This window comes from Carcharodon carcharias, chromosome 9 (genome assembly GCF_017639515.1).
Source record: "Carcharodon carcharias isolate sCarCar2 chromosome 9, sCarCar2.pri, whole genome shotgun sequence".
Taxonomy (NCBI): Eukaryota; Metazoa; Chordata; class Chondrichthyes; order Lamniformes; family Lamnidae; genus Carcharodon; species Carcharodon carcharias.
Genome location: NC_054475.1, coordinates 32,577,524 through 32,602,399, shown reverse-complemented (window position 1 = coordinate 32,602,399; position 24,876 = coordinate 32,577,524). Strand labels below are relative to the sequence as shown.

The following is a 24,876-nucleotide window of genomic DNA, read 5'->3' as shown; positions in this document are numbered from 1 at the left end:
CTTCTATCCCTTAAGGTAAACTGTGTGCACAAAAACACATTTGACCACAAATCTATCAGGCACTTATCCTTGAGGACTTGCAGCTAAAAGGAATGATGGATCCTGTCAGATGGATCCCTGAGCAGACTGTCAAAGTCATTTGGCAGAATGTCTCATTGCCAGAACTTCCAAGAACCAAGACTTAACTTAAGCTGTTGGTGAGAATGGTTCTCATCATCAGATCCTTCCTGCATACCCAGAGTCTCACCTCCTCTGCACACTGCCCTCAAGCAGCTGTGGTCAGGGAGAAACCATTATCCACCTCCCTCTGGGACGGAGTAGGTCTGGAAAGAGATATAGTGGCTTTTGTCAAGGTTCATCTCAAGTAGCTCCGCCATGCAGGATACTGTGTTCTACAGGCTGTTCCCAGGGAGGCACACTGAGACAAACATCAACTGCTGAAGGACCATCAACTCAGTGAAAAGTCCTTTTGGTCTGCCCAAAACTTCCTGGTTTTCTAGTGTAAAGAGTTGCCATGGCCGAGTCTTGCAACTGGCACATTCCAAGATCCAGGATTACGTTCCGCCCTACGTCATCCCGCGTCATTTTATGCATCAGCGAGCGGGCCCCGCCCCCAACTCGCCAACGGTAAAATCCTGCCCCTGGTGTTTGCATACCAAAGTCTATGCACAGCTTGAAGCAACCACATTGTAAATGCATGGCTGATCAATTTGGTAGCCACATCACATTAACAACTGCTTTCTGGAAGCAGCTAAACTAATTGGAGTACACATAGTATCGAGACTAAAGACTCCTCTATGTTTCCTATTCAAGCACATGTTTGTTTCTATATTTCTATTTGTTCTTTTTCTCTCCCTGGTGTCTTTAATTACATTTGATGATTATTATAGGATTGGAACTAGTTATGAGGAATAGAAGTTCATTTTTCCTATTGAACAGATGAGACCCACAGCCCACTTAGGTGATAGAAGCATTTAAATAGGGATTATTGGTATAGGAACTTGCTGGATTTGCAGTCAATGGGTTTTGTGCCAGGTCTTGGAAGGGCGACCAGCTGTGATGGTTGATTTTACAAGGGCTTTGGTTACCAGATTCCGAGGGCCCTGCCCAAGTACCTTTGAAGCCCGTTTTGACTGACAATTCCGTGAGGAGAATTTTCTCCCCATTGGGCAGGCTGGGCAGGAGCGGGCGTGGGCAGACGTGCAGTCGATCGCTGCCTGAACCCCGCCATTTAACATGGGCAGGCCAATTAAGGCCGGTCCAGCATGACGTGCACCCGGAAGCGCTCAGTGCTATCTGTGTGGGTAGGGGAAGAAGGGAGAGTCAGGGCCTGCGCTCTTTCACGCATGTGCTTGAAAGAGCACAGAAATCTCCCTGTGGCACAGAGCATGTAAATTTTATTTAATTTATAAAGCCTTCATGAAAACTCATCTCGCCCGTGGATAAGGTTTCAGGAAAAATGCGAAGGCACCTGGGCTCTTCGCCTGCCACCAACCTTAAGAGTGGATGGGCAGCCCGGACAATCAGTTCAATGAGTTGATAAATGACTTAATAGGCCTTTGACAGATCGGTGGGCGTACAGCCAACTCCAGTGCATGCCCACCGAACTGAAGATTGAAATGACGCGCGGTGACATTGGGACACACGTCCAATATCACTGCGTGTCATTTTAAGCGTCAGCATGCAGGGCCCACCCCTACACGCCGACCAGAAGATTCAGGCCCATAGCAGGAAGATGTTAGACTTGGCATAAGGGTATTTTGTTAGTCCAATTGTTACTGCTGCATGGCCAAAGACAAATCTAGGATTCTGTAAACTTGTTTTTCTTACATAAAAGCTGCTCAGGATACAAATTTTACTGCAGAGAACTGCAAACTCCTCCTGACTGCTATCATTTTGCAGCATATTGTATGTTAAGTGAATCATTGTGATTTATCAATCTACTGTGGTTCCATTTTTGCTTTTGCAAATTTCAATTCTTCCTAACCTAACTCATACCTGTTGTCTGAGAAATATTGTCTGTCAGATTGTTACTTGCCATCAGTCAGAGGTTGGGAATTACTATTTTTGGTGTATGTATTGAAGTGAACAGGTTAATTCTTCATCTGGAGCATACCATTTCCCAGATTAGTTTGTCCATGAGGTTCATAAGTAGCATCAACTTCCCGGACATAAAAAAAATCAGCAGCTCTCCAAATCATCGTAACTTGTTTGTCCCCACAAATTTGCAGGTAAAGTATTCTGAAGGAATAATGCTGCAGAAATTAGAATAAAATATCTATGTTAGTAGAAGTGTAAGTACAAATTGCTCTGGGAGGGGAACATTTCAGTTTATTGAAAAAGAAAGCTGATAATATTCTTAGGCTGGGCCTAAGAGGATGGTCAATACTATATACAATACTATAGGATCGTCAATGGGCCACGCTTAATATCAAGAAACAGAGATTTTTGACTTTATTTTGTGATTTTTGATGGTGCAAATTTGAATTGAAATTAATCTTGTGAGCAAGACCTTTGTTCTTTAGCTCTATTTTGAATGTTTATTTCATGTAGCTCACAGCTGGAGAGTCAATTTAGCTCTTTGACTTATCCCTCTTAGGGTGATGGAGCAAATATAAAATGTAACTTCCTCTCTGATCAAGTGTTAAAAATCATTACAATGGGGGAGGTGTGAATAACACTGAGTAAACCCATTTCCTGACTCATCAATATATTGTTTGTTGTGATGTCTTTCAGATATTCAGAGAGACGGGTTTTACATCAAAGCAAGGAAACCCAGATAATCCAAGAATAGTTCTGCAGCCTCCAGTATCAACACCATTTGTACTTCCATTGGGAATGTAGATGGAGGCTCCAAAAAGATTTCTTCCTAATAACCATCAGACACTCAAATTGCTTCCTGAAAAGAACTGCAATGATTCAGCTTGTTTTTTCACTTATTTTTAAATATCTTATATATTAAGTATGTTTGGTCATTGTTCTGCATTAATATTTATGTGTCTTCTAGCTTCTGTATATTACTTGCCCTGTAAATAAATTTATATTTGGGAAAATGCTAGAGTCCATTATTGAGGAAGAAATAGCAGGATATTTAGAAAAGCTTAACGCAATCAAACAGAGTCAACATGGTTTTGTGAAAGGGAAATCATGTTTGACAAATTTGCTAGAGTTCTTTGAGGATATAACAAGCAGAGTTGATAAAGGGGAATCAGTAGATGTAGTGTATTTGGATTTCCAGAAGGCAATCGATAAGGTGCCACATAAAAGGTTATTGCACAAGATAAGAGCTCACAGTATTGGGGATAATGTATTAGCATGGATTGAGGATTGGTTAACACACAGAAGACAGAGAGTCAGGTTGAATGGGTCATTTTCAGGTTGGAAAGACATAACTAGTGGAGTGCTACAAGGATAAGTCCTAGGGCCTCAACTATTTACTATCTATATTAATGATTTGGAGGAGGGGGCAAAGTGTAATGTATCCAAGTTGGAGTTTAAAAATAGAGAAGTCTTATTACAGCTGTACAGGGCTTTGATGAGACCGCACCTGGAGTACTAGGTACTGTTTTGGTCCCCATATTTAAGAAAGGATATACTGGCATTTGAGGCAGTTCAAAAGAGATTCACTAGACTGATTCCTGGGATGAAGGGGTTGACTTATCAAGAACAGCTAAACAGGTTAGAATGAGGGGTGATCTCATTGAAATGTACAAGATTCTGAAGGGGCTTGACAGGGTAGATGTTGAGAAGATGTTTCCACTAGTGGGGGAATCTCAAGCTAGGGGACATAGTTACAGAATAAGGGGACACTCATTTAAAACTGAGGTGCAAAGCAATTTCTTCTCTCAGAGGGTAGTGAATGTCTGGAATTCTCTACCCCAGAGAGTTGTGGAGGCTAGATCACTGAAAGTATTGAAAGAGGAGGTAGATTTTTGAAATATCGGGGAGTTGAGGGCTATGAGGAGCAGGTGTAAAAGAGGAGTTGAGGCCTGGGATAGATCAGCCATGATCTTATTGAATGGTGGGTCAGACTTGAGGGGCCCAATGGCCTACTCCCTCTCCTATTTCTTATGTTCTTATCACGTATGCATTGGTGCAGTGGTGTATTATTTTTCAGGTTCTGAAGTTGTAGCAGAGTAACCATTGTCCAAAGAACAATATACGATTGATCATTAAACCTAGGCACAAAAACACTGTGAAGAATAAAGGTACAAATTTCAGTTCAAAACAGATTTATGACAATTAACATCTGGCCCTGACCATCAAGGCTGGGGGAAGGAGTGAGAGAGAATCCTATAGTGTCAACTAAAGTGGGATAACTATCACCTAATGATCAAACAGACCGTTCAAGTTTAAATTAATGTAAATTGCCAGTAAACAAATGTTTCTAACACAAGAAAATAAATGGAGAGTTTGAACCGGTTTGTCCACTGCCAAGGGAAAGCAACGCTGATATGAAAATGAAATGCATAAATTATCAATAAAGAAAAGGAGCATTACAGATATGATACTGAGCCAAAGGAACAACCGATGCTGAACTAAGAGAAGCACAAAGCATAACAGTACAACAGCAGAAGGAGGAACAAAATCAGTGTACCATCAAATTAGCAGGGAGCACTTCATGACCATAAAGATAACAAAGGAGGAGTCACTTGATTTGGCGCATAATACTGCAAAAACTAACTTTAAGAAATTGTTAAGATGGATTTTTAAGGGCACTTGAGTTGTTGGCATGGATTAGAGATGGTAGAAAAGTGGTAAGGCTAATAGGTACTGACACTTAGTGATCAGGCCTTGAGTTCTCTGTCCAAAAGCAGGTCCTTGGTGTTTATTTGTCAAACTACAGCAAAGTGCCATGATTTTTTTTTAACCACAGGTAGGGCAAGGAGACAGCCTTGAGTCTACCTCAGCCAGAATGAGAATCAAACCCTGCACTTTTGGTGTTAATCTGGTCCACATACTAGCCATCAAACCAACTGAGCTAACCAGTCTGCACACCACCCCTGACCCAATGATCAGTTACATAGTTTATTTTCATGTGGCGATGCAAAAAACAGTGCAGATTATAACTAAGTAAAACAAGCAATTCTCACTGCTTTTGAGTTTATGTCAGAAAGGTACAGGTGTAAATTTAAAGTGTTAAGAAGGGCTTTTTACCATAGCCTCTGGCAATAGATTGGAAGGTAGGAGGTCTGGTAATATGACAAGAGGGAGGCGTCAGGAAAGGAACCTGCATCTTTCCACTGCCATGGCACATTAACAGCAGCAGGAATCTCAGCAGAACCGCTATTCACCAGGCGGTCAATTGAACCACTTAAGAGCCCATTAAGGGTCACTTCCCAATCGCACGGCATTTTGCCCACACCGAGAGAGCTTGCTGCCACATGAGATGCAGGCAGGTGAACTTTGGCAGCTTTCCAGTGGGTACCTGGAAACTACCTCCTTTATGATCACTTCATGGGAAAGATCACCCTTGTGGCTAAGGTGCCATCACTGAAATGTGATCTCCCCACCAACCCCGATTGCCAGACCTGCCTGCTTGGCTGCCCCTTGTGGGGGAAAAAAATCTTACCTGCTCTTAAAGATTGCCTCAGCATTGAAAGACTCTTCCACTCATGCTGCAGCCTCAGCAGTGGCATCACAAGCAGTGGCACTGCTGAGTGACAAGCCCTCAGATTTGGCTTGGAAGTAGGTCGCCATCTTCTATTGAACAGGGGTGGTCCCGGTGGTGACCTGTTAATTGGCTGCCACCAGCAAAATGCCAGCTCTGGTCCCAGGGGTGGCTTCCACTTTCCATCTCAGCAGCAGGACTTCTCCAGTGCCAAAAGTTTCAGCCCCTCCTGATAGAAATGAAAACTGTATCTGAGTTGTGGTTAGGACACAGTGTAACATCTATTGGTGAATGTTAAAAGGTTACCTCCTGAAGATGATTCAAGGCCATGGTTAATCAACCAAGAGAACAGGATCTTTTGTCAAATTGCTAAGTGAAGAACTTCATCACAAATGAATGGCATTTCGCATTTTTGTAAGCATCAGGGAGTAAGCAAGTAGGCAGGTAAACAGAGATCCCACACTCGTTGACCAACAGGTGAGTGACCCTCTGAGGCAGAGATTGCATGGCCAAACAAGTCACATTGGGCTTGTTGCAGGGATGAGTTGAGGGTCCACCAGCCCGTTAGAAATATTTGTACAGAATAATATGTTCTTTTAATCAAATTGCATACAAACTTGGGCTTTCCAGTGAACAAAGTTATTTTTCTCTCTTCCACAGTTAAGGCCAGTTGTAGCACCCCTTTGTGGTTCCTCTACCACTGACAGAGCTGACTTCAGCATCGAACTTCCACATTGGATAGGCACTGGATCTGTGATTTTGATGGTTTCTACAGTTCACTGTCACACTGGGCGGTATACTTACCCCAGGGCAATTGCAGGAACACATTGTTTACTTCTGACCTGAATTTTAATTATATTTAATTATATTTGTTTTTACCTAGCCCAGCCCTTGCTTCAAGTCATGTTCTGTTGAGTGGATCCATGGATCAGGACATACGACTCCATCCAGTCCTTCCAGGATACCTGACATTGCCCTATGAAAGATTGCTGGTGCTGATGTGATGCCGAAAGTTAAGCTGTTGAAACAAATCCTCCCAAATGGTATAATGAAAGTTGTGAGCAACTTAAACTCTTCATCAAGGGTTAGTTGCAAAAATCACTATTTGCATCTAGCCTAGTGAAGATTGAACTTTTTCCCAATTTTGCTAAGTTCTTGTCCACAGATGACATAAGATGAACTTCACATTTAACTGCTCTGTTCAGCTGGGTAAGATCTACACAAATTCTGATAGATCTGTTGGGTTTTGGCATTGGGACCATCCCTGATCACAAGCTGGTTGGTTCTGTCACAGGTGAAATAACCCGTTGCTTCAACATAGAGTCAATTTCCTTCTTAATCTTTAACAAGACTGGATGAGGAACTTTTCTGGGTGTAAACAGACGCACCAGCTTCATTTCAGGACATAGGGATGTGGTATGCTGCGTCCAGCTTTCCTTGTCCTGTGAACAGCTGTGGAAATTCAGCTCTGCGGTTTTTAGGCTGATCTCAGCTTTCCAGTTCCTGTATACCTTCTGATCCTATAGTTCTAGACCTCCTGGTCCATGTAGTTTTATACATGATGGCTGAAGAAAACTTTTCTCCAACCACATCTCAGCATCAGAAAGAACTGAAATTGCTGCACCTGCATCTAACTTAAAGCGTTTCTTGTTTCCCTCTACTAGTTTATCTGAACTCCAGTAGCTTCCACTTGGTTCCTGGATCTCTCTAAGGAAAGGCATCTCAATGTCATTGACATCATCTATTTCATGGAACTGGCCATCTTTTGAAGGCTTCTCTTTTTGCTTATTCTGTACAAGCTTTTCGCTGTGACACACAGCCTGGAAGTGACCTTCTTTCTGCAAAAATGTCATTCAGCCTCTTTGCTGGGACAATTTCCAAACCTTTTTTTTCCACTACATCAATTTCAGTTAGCTGGGGTGGTTGATGGACGCTCTTCCTACCACTGCTGCTTTGCATGGCCACCTCTCTGCTTTTAAATTTAACATACTCCACTGAGTCTGTCATTTTTAGGATACGGTTTTCCCTGTTACCCTGAATCAATTTTGCTTCCTGACTTCAGCTTGTCTGCTCAGCTGGAATGCCTTTGTTAAGATTAAATCATCTCTCGATTGTAAGTGGTCAGACAATGCTTCATCCAAGACCCCAACAACAATTCTGTTCCTGGTTAGTTCATCTTTTAAGCTGCCATATTCCCAGTTCTCTGCAAGTCTATACTAATCATTGATAATTGTATTAATATTTTCCCCTTGTCTTTGAGTACACTTGTTAAATTTAGTCTGTTTGACAATAGCATTCTTTCACAGATTGAAGTAGGCATCAGGTTCTTTTATGACTTCACTGTACATAGCTTTTTCTTTGTTGATCTCTTGCCTGACTAGAATATCATTTGCACAGCCACCCATTATATATAATAAACAAAAACAGAATTACCTGGAAAAACTCAGCAGGTCTGGCAGCATCGGCGGAGAAGAAAAGAGTTGACGTTTCGAGTCCTCATGACCCTTCGACAGAACTTGCGTTCGAGTCCAAGAAAAACTTATATATAATATATTATATTATATATAATACATTATATATAATAGCGTACTGACCTGCTCACTACTCAGCTTCGCCGTGAAGCCTGATGCAGTACCATTTCTGGTAAATCTTCAACACCAGTTCAGCCATGCTTCTGCTTGGCTGACACCTGTGATCTGCTCAAAGCATTCCAGTAATAGCAGAGACTTTTCCATACTTTTCCTTATACTCTCTGCTACCTTATAATATTCTTGGTCTCATTGTGCTAATACAGGATACTTGCAGAGTCTGCTTAAGTAAGGAAAACATTCAATTTATTGAGAAACATCTTACTGTGGCTTCATTTTGTCAAGAAGTTGACAAACGAGAGCAAGATCATGAGATACTACATCACTTCCTGGTGTGATGAGGATGTGCTTTTTAAAGACACAATTTCTAATTTTCCTTTTTCTGGCTGTATTTTAAAAACTAGAACCCTCCAAAAACAATGGAAAACTGCCCAGACTGCAATAATATACACACTTTCACATTTCACCAAGAGGGATTAAAAACAGACACTAAACCCCCTGGGGAGCGTGAAAGACCCCATCCCCCTCTATCCAGCTCTTCTTGTCCCACACCGCCTGCCCCCCCCCCCTTAAACCAGCGTATATTTCACCTCTTCTATTTTTACTTAGTTCTGTTGAAGGGTCATTCGGACTCGAAACGTTAACTGTGCTCCTATCCGCAGATACTGCCAGACCTGCTGAGTTTTTCCAGGTATTTTCGTTTTTGTTTTGGATTTCCAGCATCCGCAGTTTTTTGCTTTTACCCCATCCTCCTGTTGGCTTCACACCATCCTGAGACTTTTCAAATGCTTCCAAGATGAGACATCAAAATGCCTGAAACATTCTGAAACAATAAATGCAGCAGACACGAACTAATAGAATTTCTCTGGAATATACAGCCAGCAAGATACTTTAAGATAGAAGCAAAATACTGTGGATCCTGGAAATCTAGAACAAAAACAAAAGTACCTGGAAAAACTCAGCAGGTCTGACAGCATCTGTGGAGAGGAATACAGTTAACGTTTCGAGTCCGAATGACTCTTCATCAGAACTAAGGAAAAATAGAAAAGAAGTGAAATGTAAACTGATTTAAGGGGGCGGTGGGACAGGTAGAGCTGGATAGAGGGCCAGTGATAGGTGGAGATTGCCAAAAGATGTCACAGACAAAAGGACGAAGAGGTGTTGACGGTGGTGATATTAGCTAAGAAATGAGCTAGTGGGGACATTAAAGGTAGAAAGCAGGACGAGCAAGGGACAGATAGCCCTAGTGGGGGTTAGATGGGGGGGATCAAAATAAGCTAAAAGGTAGAGATAAAACAATGGATGGAAATACATTTAAAAATAATGAAAATAGGTGGGAAAAGAAAAATCGGAATCGGAAAGGGGGTGGGGATGGAGGAGAGAGTTCATGATCTAAAGTTGTTGAACTCAATACTCAGTCCGGAAGATACATTAAGGACTCCTTACCAAGCAGGAGAGAGAGAGAGAACAAAAGACAATGCTGTACTGAACACAGGCTGTTTTGAAGCTGTGTGCCCTCTCAGTCTCTCTCTCTCTCTCTCTCTCTTGGGAGTGCTGCCCAGTTTGCTAAGTAACCTTCCTGAGAAGAGAAATCTACTGCAATATGAAACCTTTTTGGAAAAGAATGTGGAAATCTGCTCAATACAAGTACACCCTGGAAGACAACTGAACCAAATGGCTGCAACATGGAATCACTGCATTGAGACCAGCCTAGGAACAGCTAATTGCTTCTTTGTTTTATTTTTCATGAACTGTAAAAATCCTATAAGCCTACCCTCTATCTCTGCCATCTGCACTGCTGTGTGTGAGAGTGGGAGAATAGGAGAATCATTTTACCCATCCTCACTTGGTTGTAACACTATGATGATGTATACTGTCTCGTTAGCATATCACACCGTTGGAATTAACCCCTTACACTACACTGTGCCACACCTCAGGGTGTTTCATGCCGTCAAAGGTGCTACATTAATATAAGTTGTTGTTGTCATGCAGCATCAGTGGACAGAGAGACAGAGCTAACAAAGGCCACAGATCTGAAATGTTAACTTTGTTTCTCTCTCTACAGTAGCTGCTATACCTGCTAAGTATTTCCAGCATTTTCTGTGTCCATTACTACTTATCTCATTATTTCTCAGGAATGTGCTGTGTGAAAATTGGCTGCAGTCTTTCCTTATGTCACAATTACACTTCAGGAAGTAGTTAATTGACCATGAAGTACCTTGGAATATCTTGAGGTCATGAAAAGGGCTTTTCCGCTTTATTTGTCTAGTGTATGACTGTTACACTCTAGATGCCACATTCTAGACTAAACATTTTGGTAAAGAAATTGGCTTTGCACCAGAAAACAATGGCATCTGCCAGATGCTCACTCCAACTTGGGCCTGTTATAAAATAACAGAACTATGGACACCATTCCGCTGCAGCTCATGGGTTGGGGCTCTATATACTTTGCCTGCTTTTGATACACAGCCAATGTGCAGTTAAACCCTAGTAAGAAGAGGGCAAAGGGGGGAGGGGGGGGGGGAAGGTAAGCTGTGAGGATAGGGTTCCGGCAGGAGCGACTCAACTCCTCCTGGTTGCACATTAATGTGAGTACAAAAAATTCCTTCCTTTTCCATCAGCAGCTTCTACCAGCTGCTTTAATGATCACTAGTGCTTTGCATTGCATATTCCAACCAGTTAATGCCAAGTTTGGCAGCGGACTCCTAAAACAGGCATTAGACCCCTGATTAGCATATTCAAGGAGCTCAACAACTGTTTTTGGCAGGTGCTGTGGACACTTGAAAATCACTGGCTGAAAGGGACAATCAGGCAAATCAGTGCCTCCGTCGCTAGTTTTCTTTCTGATGAACAGGCTGACAGGAGCCAATTTTCTCACCTTCATTACAGACGCAAAACAATCTTAAAAAAAGAGAAAATCAGGCCTTTCATTCCTTGTTCTGCCCTGACACTTAAAATCCACAATCAATTTCAGCTCAGAAACTGCTGATAAGGAATTACAATTACATGGTTTCTCATATGAAGCATTTGAGCTGTGATTTTAAAGGGATAATCAAATTGGGAACTAAATTTAAAGCTGTACTCCAAACAGCAGATTAATGAGCAGGACCATGCAAGATCTGCTGGTAATTCAAATAAACAGAGATGACATACAAATCTACATACAAACTACAGATTGTTTGGAACAGTGAATGATGTTTCTGTACAATGGATGGACACATATTATAGTCCCCATTACTATCTCTTTTCACATTTCACAATCACCCCTTTTGTCTTTTAATCTCTCCCCTCCACAAACCCTTCCCCTTTGTCCTTTCCTCCCCTCTTCACTTTCCTTGCCTAACTTAAAAACTGTTACCCTAAACAATCCTAGTTTTGATGAAGGTTAACTATGGGCAGAAATTTTCGCTCAGCAGGTGGGCACACGCCTGACCTGCTAGAGCGTGAAATGACGCGCGTTGACGTCAGCCGAGCATGCCAACGTCAGCGGGTAATTGTGCGATAGTTCGGTCAGCGGGCACTTGCTGAAGTCGGCAGCACGCCCACCGACAATCAAAAGGCCTGTTAAGGCCATTAAATAATCAATTAAATTAAATTTTTCACTGCCCACTAACCGTTAAGCAGCCTTTGTATTTTTTTCGGAAACCTCATCCACAGGCAGGATGAGGTTTCCAAAAGCAAATAATAATACAAGTCTTAAAATTTAATTAATAACATGTCCCTGCTCATGTGACAGAGTCACATGAGGGGACATGTTTTATTATATTTTTATTTGCTTCATTTTCTCTTTTAAAAACGTTTCATCTCCCTGATGCAGCTCTTGGCCTTAGGAAGATTATTCAGTGCTCAATTGTGCGCATGCGCGAAGTTTGCACTCGGCCCGCTCACCCTCCTCCTTCTGCTCACCCTCCGCCCCCCATCTGCACAGGCAGTGATCAGTGCTGCCACTCGCATTTCACGCTGGGTGGGTCCTAATTGGCCTGCCAGCCTGAAACCGCAGTCCGGCCCCGATTGCGGGCAGCAGTCAGCTTCCCGACCCCCCCGCCCCCCCCACTCCCGCCGAGCCCACCCACCAAGGGCAAAATTCTGCCCTATGTTTCTGTCTCCACACATGCTGCCTGAGCATTTTTAAAAATTTCAGTTTTTATTTCAGCATCTGCAGTACTTTGCTCGCGTGTTTAATTGGACTATGCTTAATTGCAACTGCTTGGGGAAACTTCACCAGTTACAACACAGGAGAAAATCGGGCAGCCCTGGCTCAGTTGGTAGCACTCATGCCTCTGAATCAGAAGGTTGTGGGTTCATCTCTGATATCATAAAAATCCAGGTTGACAATCCAATGCAACACTGAATGTTGGAGATGCCATTTTATGGATGAGATAGTCAATCAAGGCTCCATCTGCTCTGTCAGGTAAAAAATCCCATGATACTACTTTGAGGAGGACCAGGCAGGTTCTTCCCGTCGTCTTGATCAATATTTATCCTTCAACCAAAATCATTGAAAAATAGATTAACTGGTGAGTATCACATTACTGATTTAGGGAACTTGCTATGTGCAAATTGACTACATGTTTCCTAAATACAAGATTAACTACACTTCAAAAGTATTCCATTGACTGTAAAGCCTTTTAGGACATACTGAGGTTGTGAAAGAAGCTTTGTAAGTGCAAGTCTTTCTTTCTGTATAAAGCAGGAAACAATAAAAGTGTCAAAAATCTGGCGCATATAAATCTTTATTTGCTTAAATTTGCTTAAATTTCATTTGCCAGTTTATAACAAGGGTAGACAAATACAAGTTCTTGAAAATCGTGTTTGGCAGGATCGTACATTGAATTCCTAGTGATTGGAGAAAGTTTTAGTCTTTTGAATTTGTGTACAAATATGGGCTTTGGTTTGGAAGTCAATTATTGAAAACATAAATTGTTACTTACCTGACCTGGCCCCATCTCGCATATCTTTGCACCCAGCCTGTGGTAGTTGACAAATAGAAAAGGGAACAATTAATCAGAGTGATTAAAATGCTTCTAAATACTAAAGTTTCTGATAATAAATGCTTGAAATTTGCCAAACCAGGCACAATAGCACAGAACTTTAAATGCAAATTACGCCAAGTTACGTTCATTTCCACAATAATTAACTATGGTTGATGAAACCCTGGGAGACAGCCCACCCACAAAATGGGCTTCACCATCAGATCGAAATAATGAGCATGGCAAGTTTCTATTGATAGTCACCATTTTCAACTGTTCAAGGAAGCTCTTTAAATTAAGTTTGTTTTTTTTTGGCAAACAGGCATCAGTAGGCACTTTTTGAATGTTTTTAAATATTAACACATATTTCATTTACTAATGAAACTAGTATATGGTTCAGCATAGTTTTTCTTTAGTCACTTTCAGTGAGTTAAAATCAGGTTACTTATAGGTGGTGGACTAGACACTCTGATTGAAAATATTCATTTTTTGTGATAAACCAATTTTCAGCTGCATTAATGAAAATAGTTTGCTGATTGCACATAAAGTGGAAACTCTATCCCACTGTATCTAATCCAACTACAAAATTGCTCCACAACTGAGGAAACATTTTCTTGACAGCCCTGCAGCTACCCTTTAGCTTAAATAAATTTGTTGTTGTTAATTGGTATGATGATGTCACAACACCATGGATTGGTTCAATAATGGTGTCAAAAAGCATATGTAAGATGTTTCATGAGCTTTCATTGGAGGGCACTCTTTTGATTACAAGAAAAATGTGAGTAACATCTTCAACCAAATTAGAAAAGACTTGTCCAGCAGGATAATTTTCTACATAACCAGCAATGCTGCCTTCTTCAGCAATGCACAACCTGAGATAAGACATTTTTCTGATTTACAATGGATTGTAAAATTTTTGCAAAAGGCTCTCTGAAGATCAGATTTCTAAAATGATAATTGCTTTGCTAATCAGATCACGTACAGAGTTTCACAATGAAAGTAGACATAGCGATTTAGTGTATTGAAAGGATCATAAGAATAAAACTATTTTTTATGGAGGGGATTTCCTATGAATAACCCACACCCTTCCATTTCTTGGCACATTTTGATGGACTCCTGACATTCCATGCCACCTGCTTCCATTACAATTTCTTATTTTAATTTTTGAACCAGGAAACAGTATACATGAACAATTGAATATGCTTCAGAAACTAAACTACAGTGCAAAGAGCTGATGGATTGTGTAGAAAGGACTGTTATCAATCTATTCTTCGGAGATACTCAAAATAGATACAACTCCCCCACCTTGTAACACTTCTGCTTTTACCATTTTGTTATTGCAAAATAATTTTTCAAAAATACATTATGTAATTGGTAGATTGACTATTATCAATTGATGAATTTAAGCACAGTATTTTAGTATACAAGATATAGCGTGCAGGTACAGAAAATGTTTAGGAAGGCAAATGGCATGGTGGCCTTTATTTCAAGGGGATTGGAGTACAAGAATAAGGATGTATTGCTATAATTGTATGTGACTTTGGTGACTGTATTGGGTGACAATGTCAGAAACCTGCTCTGTAGTACCACCTACTGGCAAAAGCCTGCAACCACACCGTCACTGGCAATTAGATTCCCAATATAAGGTTGGGATTTTCCGTGCCCGCTGGCGCTGGGCATGTTCGGTGGCCTGAGCAGACAATATAGTGCAATCAGTTTCACGATGGAGTGAAACCAGTTTGCAATCGTTTGCTCAGCCCAGCAATGGGGGCCGCGTTCTCTGCCATCAGACGTTAGGAACCTCATTGTAATATATCTGCATAATATTATTAGGCCAGCCTGTCTGAATTATTCCCCCTACACCCCCCCGGACTGGATCGTCCACCCACATCAGTGGGAAAACACGCCGACATGTTTCACAACAGCACATAAGAGACATGCACCTGGCTTGGGACTTCAAGGTTGTTTGCCTGCCTTGCTTCAGGCAGAACTCGCAGTCATCAGCGCCAGGCTTCACAGACAGCACGACATCATTTTTAGAGGGGGCTCACAGCTAGGTCTCTACCTACCACATCAGCCATATGTGGGTGGCTTTTCAATGGCTGCAGGGCTAGGGCTTGCTTGACGAAAGGGAAGAAGTGGCCTCAGGCGAGGGAAGAGCCTGCAGGACGAGAGCTGTACTGGGGAAGGGAGAGTAAGCCAGGGTGTGTGTGGGGGCACATGTTGATCTGTGCAAGTGCCTTCAAGATGGTGAGGGCTGAGGAGGCAGTCTCCAGAGGAGCTGAGGCAAGATGGAGATGTGAGGGTATGTGTGTGAGAATGGGTGGTGATATCCCTTGAGCTGGCCGTTAGTGAGATGCCAGTGAATGTGTGATGGGATTGAGTATGTGAGTTTAGAGTGCTAAAATAGTTGCCATACCCTGGCTGCAGAGATGAGATCATTCATCCTGTATCTGCATTGGATGGTCAACCTTTTCTGTGCAGCTTTGGCACTGATCACCACTGCCATTGCCTACCAAGCCGGAGTGGTAGTGTAGCTGCCCCTCCTGCAGCCAGAGCTGGTGTAGAGGGCCTCCATAGCGTCCAAAGGGTGCTCGAGGACTGCAGTCTTGTCTTTTGGGGCCATGTCTTCTTTGCTGCAGCCCTGGGCTGGAAGAACTGAGTGTGGCTGTAATTTAAATGTGGTGCCTGACATGATGAAGCAGCGAGGTGATGGCCCTGGCAGGCAAATTGGAGCCTGCCCGCCATGGAAATGGCGTGTTTCCTGGGCTAGTTTGGGGCGATATGGTGTGAAAACCCAACATCGCAGCCAGTGGGTAAAATGTTGTTTTACCTGCCTGCTACTGCACTTAGTGCAAATCTGGGATTTTTTTTTAAACTTGTTTATAGGATGTGGGTGTAGCTCATCCTTAACTGCCCCGAGAGCTGGTGGGCATGAACTGCCTTCTTGAACCCCTGCAGTTCGAGTGGTGAATGTACACCCACAATGCTGTTTGATATGGAGTTCCAGGATTTTGACCCAGCGATGATAAATTACTGGTGATATTTCCAAACCATAAAATTGTGTGACTTGCAGGGGAAATTGCAGATCATGGTGTTCCTGTGCAGTTGCTGCCCTTTTTTTATCCGAGGCAGTAGAGATCAGGTTTTGGAGACACTCAAAAAAGCCTTGGCAAGTTGTTGCAGTGCATCTCACAAACAGCACACACTATAGCCACAGTGCACCAAGCAGGCTGCTTTGTCTTGGATGGTGTCGAGCTCCTTGAGTTTTGTTGGAGCTGCATTTATCCGGGAAAGTGGGAGTGTTTCATCACACTCCTGACTTGTGCCTTGTAGGTGCTGACTGGCTTTGAGAAGTCAGGAGGTGAATTACTCACCACAGAATATACAAACCTCTGACCTGCTCTTGTAGGCACAGTATTTTATATGCCAGTGGTAGGAAAGGTAATTGAACCTTTGCTCTAAGATGTAATTGAAAAATATTGAGAAACTAGAAATAGAAAAAAGAATAGTTAGCACAGATTCCAAAAGGAAAAGTCAAGCTTGGCCAAACTTAATTATTTGAAAAAGTAGCAGAAAGGGTAGACAAGGGTAATGTAGGAGATGTAATATATTTGGATTATCAAAAGGCCTTTGATAGGGTAAAGGAGAAAAGGGATCGGGGGGTACAGGTACACCTATTGGCTTTATTCATGACTATTTATAACCCCTAGTTTGGTCTCCCCTGCAAGTGGAAATCTCTGCCCTATCAAACTGTTTCATAATCTTAAAGATCTCTATCAGGTCACCCTTCACCATCTGGAAGATCCCATCCAAGCCACTCACCATCCTAACTTGGAAATATATTGCTGTCCCTTCACTGTCGCTGGGTCAAAATCCAGGAATTCCCTCCAAAACAGCACTGTTGGTGTACCGACATCACATGGGCTGCAGCGGTTCAAGAAGGCAGCTCACCACCCCTTCTCAAGGGCAATTAGGGATGGGCTATATATGCTGACCTAGCCAGTGACACTCATATCCCATGAATGAATAAAAGTCCTCTCTGGAGACTAGAACTGTTCAGAGTACACCAAGTATTGTCTGACCAAGTTTCTATACAGGTTTAACATAACCTCTCTGCCTTTCAATTCTATCCCTCTAGAAATGAATTGCAGTGCTTTGTTTGCTTTTTAGTGGTCTTATTAACCTGAGTCGCTAATTTTCATGAAATAGGGAATTCAATAGAAACTTCGTTACCCTGAGAGTGGTTAGAATATGGAATTTGGTACCACAGTGAATAGTTGTGGTGACAAGCATAGATGCTTTTAAAGGAAAGTTAGAAAAACTTATTGAGAAAGAATGGAATGGAAGGATATGTTAATCGAGTTAGATAAAAGTAAGTGATGGAGGCTCCTCAGGAGCATAAACACCAGCATGGACCTGTTGGGCCAAATGGCCTGTTTCTGTTCTGTAAATACTATGTAATACATTAGAATCATCAATCCTTCAGTACAGGTATTAGTCTGACTGCTTCAATGGCTCTGAATTCTGTCTGTTGTCATCCACCATAAGAGGTGTTGGCAAAATAAATCCAAAGAACATAAGAATTAGGAGCAGGTGTAGATCATACAGCCGCTCAAGCCTGTCCACCATTCAATATGATTATGGCTAATCTTCTGCCTCAACCCCACTTTGCCACTCTCCCAATATCCCTAATTCCCTGTGAGACCAAAATCTATCTATCTCAGCCTTAATAAACTCAATGATGGAACATCCACAACCCTCTGGCGTAGCGAATTTCTAAGATTCACAACCGTCTGTGTAAAGAAATTTCTCCTGATCGCCTCCATATCCTAAGGTTCTCTCTCCATGTCTTAGATTCCCCAGTCAGGGGAAACAACCTCTCAACGTTTACCCTGATAAGCCTCTTCAGAATCTTGTATTTTTCAATGAGGTCACCTCTCATTCCTCTAAACTCCAGAGAATATAGGCCCAATTTACTCAGCCTCTCATCATAGGACAACTCTCTCATACTACAAGCCAATATAGTGTAACTTAATTGTACAGCCTTTGACTAAGAGACTAAAACTCCACAGAGTACTCCAGTTCTGGTCTCACCAAAGTCATAAACAATTGTAGCAGTACATCCTTATTCTTGTGCTCCAATCCCCTTACAATAAAGGCCATTTGCCTTTCTAAATATTTGCTGCATGCTAGCTTTCTGTGTTCCTTGTTCGAGGTACACCCAAGTCTCTCTTAACATTAACATCTAAAGGTTTCATGCAGTTTAAAATATATTCTGTTTTTCTATACTTACTACTAAAATGAATAACTTCACACTTCCCCACTTTATAATCCATCTGCCACCTTGTTGCTCCCTCAGTTCACCATGCTATATCTATTTGCAGCCTCTTTGTGTTCGCCTTGCTGCTTCCATTCCCACCTAGCTTTGTATCATCAGCAAACAAAAGTGGAAAAATTTACATTTAACACCCCTGACTATATTTTATAGCTCCAAAATTGTAAGACTCCACGCCCTGCGTGATGACAATGTACGTTGGAGAACTGAGCATTGAACTCACTGAGACTATATACTGTCACACTCCCAATTTTTCACTCATTGATTTTCACAACAGGGACATTTGAGAGTGCCATGAATTAGGTGGCCTGATCTCCTGCCCAGTTCTCCAATCAGTGCTTCAGTCAAGTGAAATCCTGCCCTGGGAGAAAAGTCTCATATTTTCATTTTATAAGCATTTATTATCCAACAGAAAATGTGGTCAGCAACACCGTCCCCTGCCATTGCCCACCTCCCACCAAAAAGGAAAGAAGTAAAAGTTAAAGGGGTGATGGAGAGAAAAGTGAAAAGAGCAAAATAAATAAAAAAGATAAGGCAAAATAGAAGAGACAGTAAAATAAAAACAAAAGATAGACAAAAAGAATAAAAAAAGCAATATTCCTCACTAGTTTTATAGAAAATATGTAGCCTGATTTCACAATGTTTGTTGAATTTCCCTGAAATTTCACTATATCAATAACAATATAGGTTAAAAAAGTAAATTGTTTTTGATGGTAATGACAGTGGGAAGGTGAAAAAGTTGCAAATCAGCTTGGAAATGACTTTTTGTAATACTATCATTTATATCAGAAATATTGCTAAAAAGAGACATGTTGCCAAAGCTTTCCATCTTGCATTCATCAGGACAATGATGAAAACAATTTATACTACAGGAGAAGAGGAGGGCTGATTGGTTGGCAAGTCGACTCTGATTGGCCAAGGCATGGCCATGGAAAAAACAACAGGCACCCCATGCTTCCAGGTAATTCAGAAAAAGTGCAAGGCTTGAAAATATTCCTTTTGTTTACAGACAACAGATTCCTATATATGAATGCATGTTGCTTCTAGCAAGTTTAAATGAGCCATGTTATGAGCTCGACTGATTATATTAAATTGGTTGTTAGTGTAACTATTAGTGCACTCAGGATGCTGGCAGGTGCTGCCCAATCACAGAATCACATCTAACAGTAGACATTTTGCTTTGGGTTTTGCAAACATAAGCTGGTTGAGTACACTCTGCTCTCTGCCTATTACGAACAACTGAAAGGACATGTTATTTGATTCCATCAGCCAATTATTGGGATGCACAGCCTACATAGTTGGCATCACAGCCACTGAAATTCATACATGACATTACTAAATCGTGCAGTTGGCAGAATGTCTTTTTGGACTGAAGGGGGCATCCTGTTCATGGAAAATACCACTTGCATGGCCAGGGTAATTTGAGGTAGACCAGGCACTTTCTGGTCCGAAAGTGGTGGTCTTTGGCCCACTTCTAAGTTTATGTGATATGCAGTGATCAATAATCTGATTGGGATAGCCACTATCCTGCAGGATAGCTTTGATGCACTCTATTTCTACATGGAGTTTGTAAGGTGAGCAAATGGCTAGGGCCCCATTTACAAGATTATTTATAAGATACAGTCTCACAGCACGTGGATCTATGCACATCTCAATTCACATATTGACTGGTGAAGGTAGGCTTATGGTAGACAGAAGTGGAGAAACCATTGGCGGATTTCTCAACTAGCACATTAAGGAAAGGGAGTATATTAAACTGCTACATCTCAAAAGTGAATTACAATGTGGGATGGAGTGCATTGAGGGGTGCAAGGAAATCCTTACATGCGACTGTAAATTCAAAGATTGCAAATGTATTAGAGGTAGATGTTCATTACTTAAACAGGGGATTAACTCATTTATTTTAAAGTAGCAGACAGAAGAACTTAGTATGAACATGTTTAGTGTTCAAAACAAAAACAGAATTACCTGGAAAAACTCAGCAGGTCTGGCAGCTTCGGCGGAGAAGAAAAGAGTTGACGTTTCGAGTCCTCATGACCCTTCGACAGAACTTGAGTTCGAGTCCAAGAAAGAGTTGAAATATAAGCTGGTTTAAGGTGTGTGTGTGGGAGGTGGGGGGGAAGATAGAGAGAGAGAGAAGACTTAACCTCTCTTGACTTCTCTCTCTCTCTCAGCCCCCCTCCCCCCCCCACCCCACACCTTAAACCAGCTTATATTTCAACTCTTTCTTGGACTCAAACTCAAGTTCTGTCGAAGGGTCATGAGGACTCGAAACGTCAACTCTTTTCTTCTCCGCCGATGCTGCCAGACCTGCTGAGTTTTTCCAGGTAATTCTGTTTTTGTTTTGGATTTCCAGCATCCACAGTTTTTTTGTTTTTATCTCTATGTTTAGTGTTCAAATGATTAGAATGTATCAGATAATTCCGATCTGTCCTTTCTTTTTCTACCTATTACACTTTATAGTATAGCACATTGTCCTAATTTTACTTAAAATAAAAAAGAAATCCAAATACTATCAGGTTCCCTTAATGCACAGTTGCTTAATTCAATTTATCTGATAACCCTGTTCCATACAAAATTCCTATAACTTTGTTTATGTTTCTTAACCCCAGTTAAAGGATAATTACATTTTTTAGTGCCAAGCAAATTCAAATTATATGGGGTACACTACAATTTAAATAAAATATGATTCAATTTGTGGTAAACAGGTTGAAGATTATGGAACCAGCCAAAAGATCTTTGTAGTAATCAAGCCTGGAGGTGACAAAGACATGACTAAGTGTTTCAGTAGCAGATGAGCCAAGTTACAAGCAGAGGCAGCAAATGAGACAGGAATAGTAGTAGACAATCCTCATGAAGTAGATGATTAGGGAGTCGTAATCTCAGTTCGAGAATCAATTCGACTGCAGATGTTGCAAAATGGGCATGCTCTGAAAAGAGACTTCTGTTTTTTAGATTAAAGATTAGATAATGTAAACAATGACAAGCTATTTTATCTTGGCTAGAGCAGTAGAACCAAAGGATACAGCCTGTACGTGAAAGAGAGTAAAACTAATTTTCAGAAACATTGGGGAGAATTTTATTGGATGGATGGGTTAATCTATTAAAAAAAATGGGACATCTGGCCCCAACCCTCCGAAACACGCCTGCTTCTGGTTTGACTGGGAAATGTTGGTGGTCAGTTAAGAATCTGCTCCCAAGATATGGGTCAGCAATGTCTCAGATTTTAGCATGTTTGTGTGAATTTAATGGCTGCAGGTTTCCTAGGGCTCTTGAAATTGCAGCTGAAGAGAGGTTAGAACTGCAGGATCCAGTAGGTAAATGCTGGTGGGTTTTGTATTTCCCCCTGACCATCAAACTTGCTGTGTTTTGCATTCTCTCCCCACAGATACAATTCTATCATCAGTCACCTACAATTTGAATTTCAGCTCCCGCTGCAATCTCCCTGCACCCTCATCAAGACTCCCCACCTATCCCCCAACCCAAAAACCTTTCCTCCCTCCCTCCCTTCCAATCCGAGGCTGCAGACTTCTAGCACAGGCCTTCTTGTCCAACCAACGGTCAGCGTCTTAATATGGCAAGCTGCTGGCTGGGAAGAGGAACAAAAAAAAATCAAATGAGGTCCTGCCATTAAATTAATTAAGGCCTCCTCATTCCCCATAATTCCAAAAGGCAGCTTTTTGGATCCTGGTCACCTGTTTGCTGGGGCTTATGGATCTGGGCTGCACACCTGTTTTGGGATGGCCAAGTTGCTGTAATAGACAGAGTTGACCAGCAGACAGCTCTTAGGTGGAACACATTCTGTTTATTTACAAAGGTACTCAACAGCTACACTTGTGTGCCCCCATCTCAAACCCTGTCTCCATATTTCTCCTTACTAACTCAGACTACTGACTACCTCTACAAAAACAGAATTACCTGGAAAAACTCAGCAGGTCTGGCAGCATCAGCGGAGAAGAAAAGAGTTGATGTTTCGAGTCCTCATGACCCTTCGACAGAACTTGAGTTCGAGTCCAAGAAAGAGTTGAAATATAAGCTGGTTTAAGGTGTGTGTGTGGAGGGGTGGGGGGGGAGAGAGAGAGAGAAGTGGAGGGGGGTGGTGTGGTTGTAGGGACAAACAAGCAGTGATAGAAGCAGATCATCAAAAGATGTCACCAACAATGTCACCCTCTCTCCCCCCTCCACTTCTCTCTCTCTCTCTGTCCCCCCAACACACACCTTAAACCAGCTTATATTTCAACTCTTTCTTGGGCTCGAACTCAAGTTCTGTCGAAGGGTCATGAGGACTCGAAACGTCAACTCTTTTCTTCTCCGCCGATGCTGCCAGACCTGCTGAGTTTTTCCAGGTAATTCTGTTTTTGTTTTGGATTTCCAGCATCCGCAGTTTTTTTGTTTTTATCTACTGACTACCTCTATTGGTTGCATAAGATCATGTGATCTTCCTTTATAACATCCTGCTTAAAGGTATACTACGCATTAAATAAAACCATAATTACTGCACTGCTCCTTCCCCCAACCCCAGAAATATCAGTGACATTGGCCCAAATCTTCGGGTCTCTGGATCGTCAGAGGCTGGACGTAAATTGAGATGCACATCGGACCCTGTGAAAATCCTAATACGCTGACATATGTGGGAATTTCCTGGGAAATTTCAACTTAAGATGAGCAATGCCCCTGTCCCTGGGGCCATCCACAAATGTCTCTGACTCAGAGTTAGCATCAGAGACTTCGGACAGTTCCAAAGTAGTTACTGGATAGTTACCCAGGAAACGTTAGACAGATTAAAACCCAGTCTAACTGCTGGGTAACTATGGAACTTACTCCTTCATCACTCACACTAATCCTGTGGCTACCCCAACCCCTGATCCCCAGCTAGAATCCATGGCCAAATCATGAAGATATCTGTAGAGATTTCTAAATAGATTTTAACTGTGGACCTGTCAGCTTACAAAATCTGAACTAATTAACTGAATGGATTTCTGTTAGGTTGAACTTTAGCTAAGAAAAACAGCAGATGTTTCTTGAGATTAGCGTGATCATCTTAAAGTAGATTTCTCTCCTAATCAATGTAATTGGAATGTACAGTAAAATAATTTCCAGAATGAGTCCAGTGCACTACTGCATTTATAGCCACTTTGTAGTTGCAATTCTTCCTTTATATTCAGCGAAGAGCTCATGGATTCATCACCGAGACTGAGATGACCTGATTAGCAGCCACTATCACACACCTCCCTTCCCCTAGCCCTAGCCAAAGTTCCTTTGAGGTACCCCATGCCCTAGCCATGAACTTGTTTCCCTCTCTAGTTTCTCTCCTGTCCAAGCTCATCTTGTCCATGAGACCCACCCCCTCCTCTCTAGACCCTATACCCACTAAACTACTGACCACCCAACTTCCCTTTCTGATTCCTATGTTAGCTGGCATTGTTAACGGTACTCTTTCCTCAGGTTCTGTCCCCTCTCCTTCAAGTTTGTCATCATCATCTCCCTCCTCAAAAGGCAACCCTTGATCCCTCCAACCTTACAAACTACCATGCCATCTCCAACCTTTCTTTCCTCTCCAAAGTCCTTGAATATGTTATTGCCCAAATTTGAACCCATCTTTCACAGAACTCCATGTTTTAATCCCTCTAATTGGGTTTCCACCTCATCACAGTACTGAAATAACTCTGATCAAAGTCACAAATGACATCCTATGTAGCTGTGATAATAATTACACCATGCTGCTCCAATCTTCTCCACTATCATTTAGCTCGACTTGTTCCATTCTCATCTATCTAATTGTAACCAGAAAATCATTAACAATGTCTTTTCTTCCTGCTCCTGTTCAGTTACCTCTGGTGTCCCCCAAGGATCTATCCTTGGTCCACTTCTTTTTCTGATCTATCCTTGGCAGCATTATCTGAAAACACGTTAGATTCACAATAATGCTGATGACACCATCAGCTCTCTCAATCCTTCTGTCTCTAAATTGTCAGGCCGCTCCTCTGACATTCAGTATTGGATAAGCAGGAAATTCTTTCAATTAATTATTGGGAAGAGTGAAACCATTGGGCAGGATTTTTCAGTCGGCATGCAGGGGCGGGCCCAGCACGCCGACACGTAAAATGATGCGAGATGACGTTGGCCGTGCATCATCGTGATCTTTCATTCAGTGGACGCGCACCAGAATCGGCTGCTCGTCCGCCGATAAGTAAACAGCCTATTAAGTCCATTAAGGAAGTGATTAAGGTCATTGTTAATACTGCCCGTTCAACCGTAAAGTCGGCGAGTAGGCGAAAAGGCTAAGCGGCCTTCGTGTTTTTTTAGGAAACCTCATCCATAAGTGGGATGAGGTTTCCTAAAGCTTTTATTAATTAAATTTAAACATTT

General features: G+C 41.9%; 1 protein-coding gene across 2 annotated transcripts in view; it reads right to left on the bottom strand.

Annotated features, from left to right (window-relative positions):
- The window catches only part of LOC121282601 (protein FAM107B-like), a 65,665-nt gene that overhangs the window by 31,426 nt on the left and 9,363 nt on the right, over positions 1–24,876 (bottom strand). For both annotated transcript variants that reach the window (XM_041196371.1, XM_041196370.1), the window contains one exon: positions 13,131–13,167. In XM_041196371.1, the coding sequence (XP_041052305.1) occupies positions 13,131–13,167 (37 nt within the window). The remainder of the gene's footprint in view (positions 1–13,130; positions 13,168–24,876) is intronic.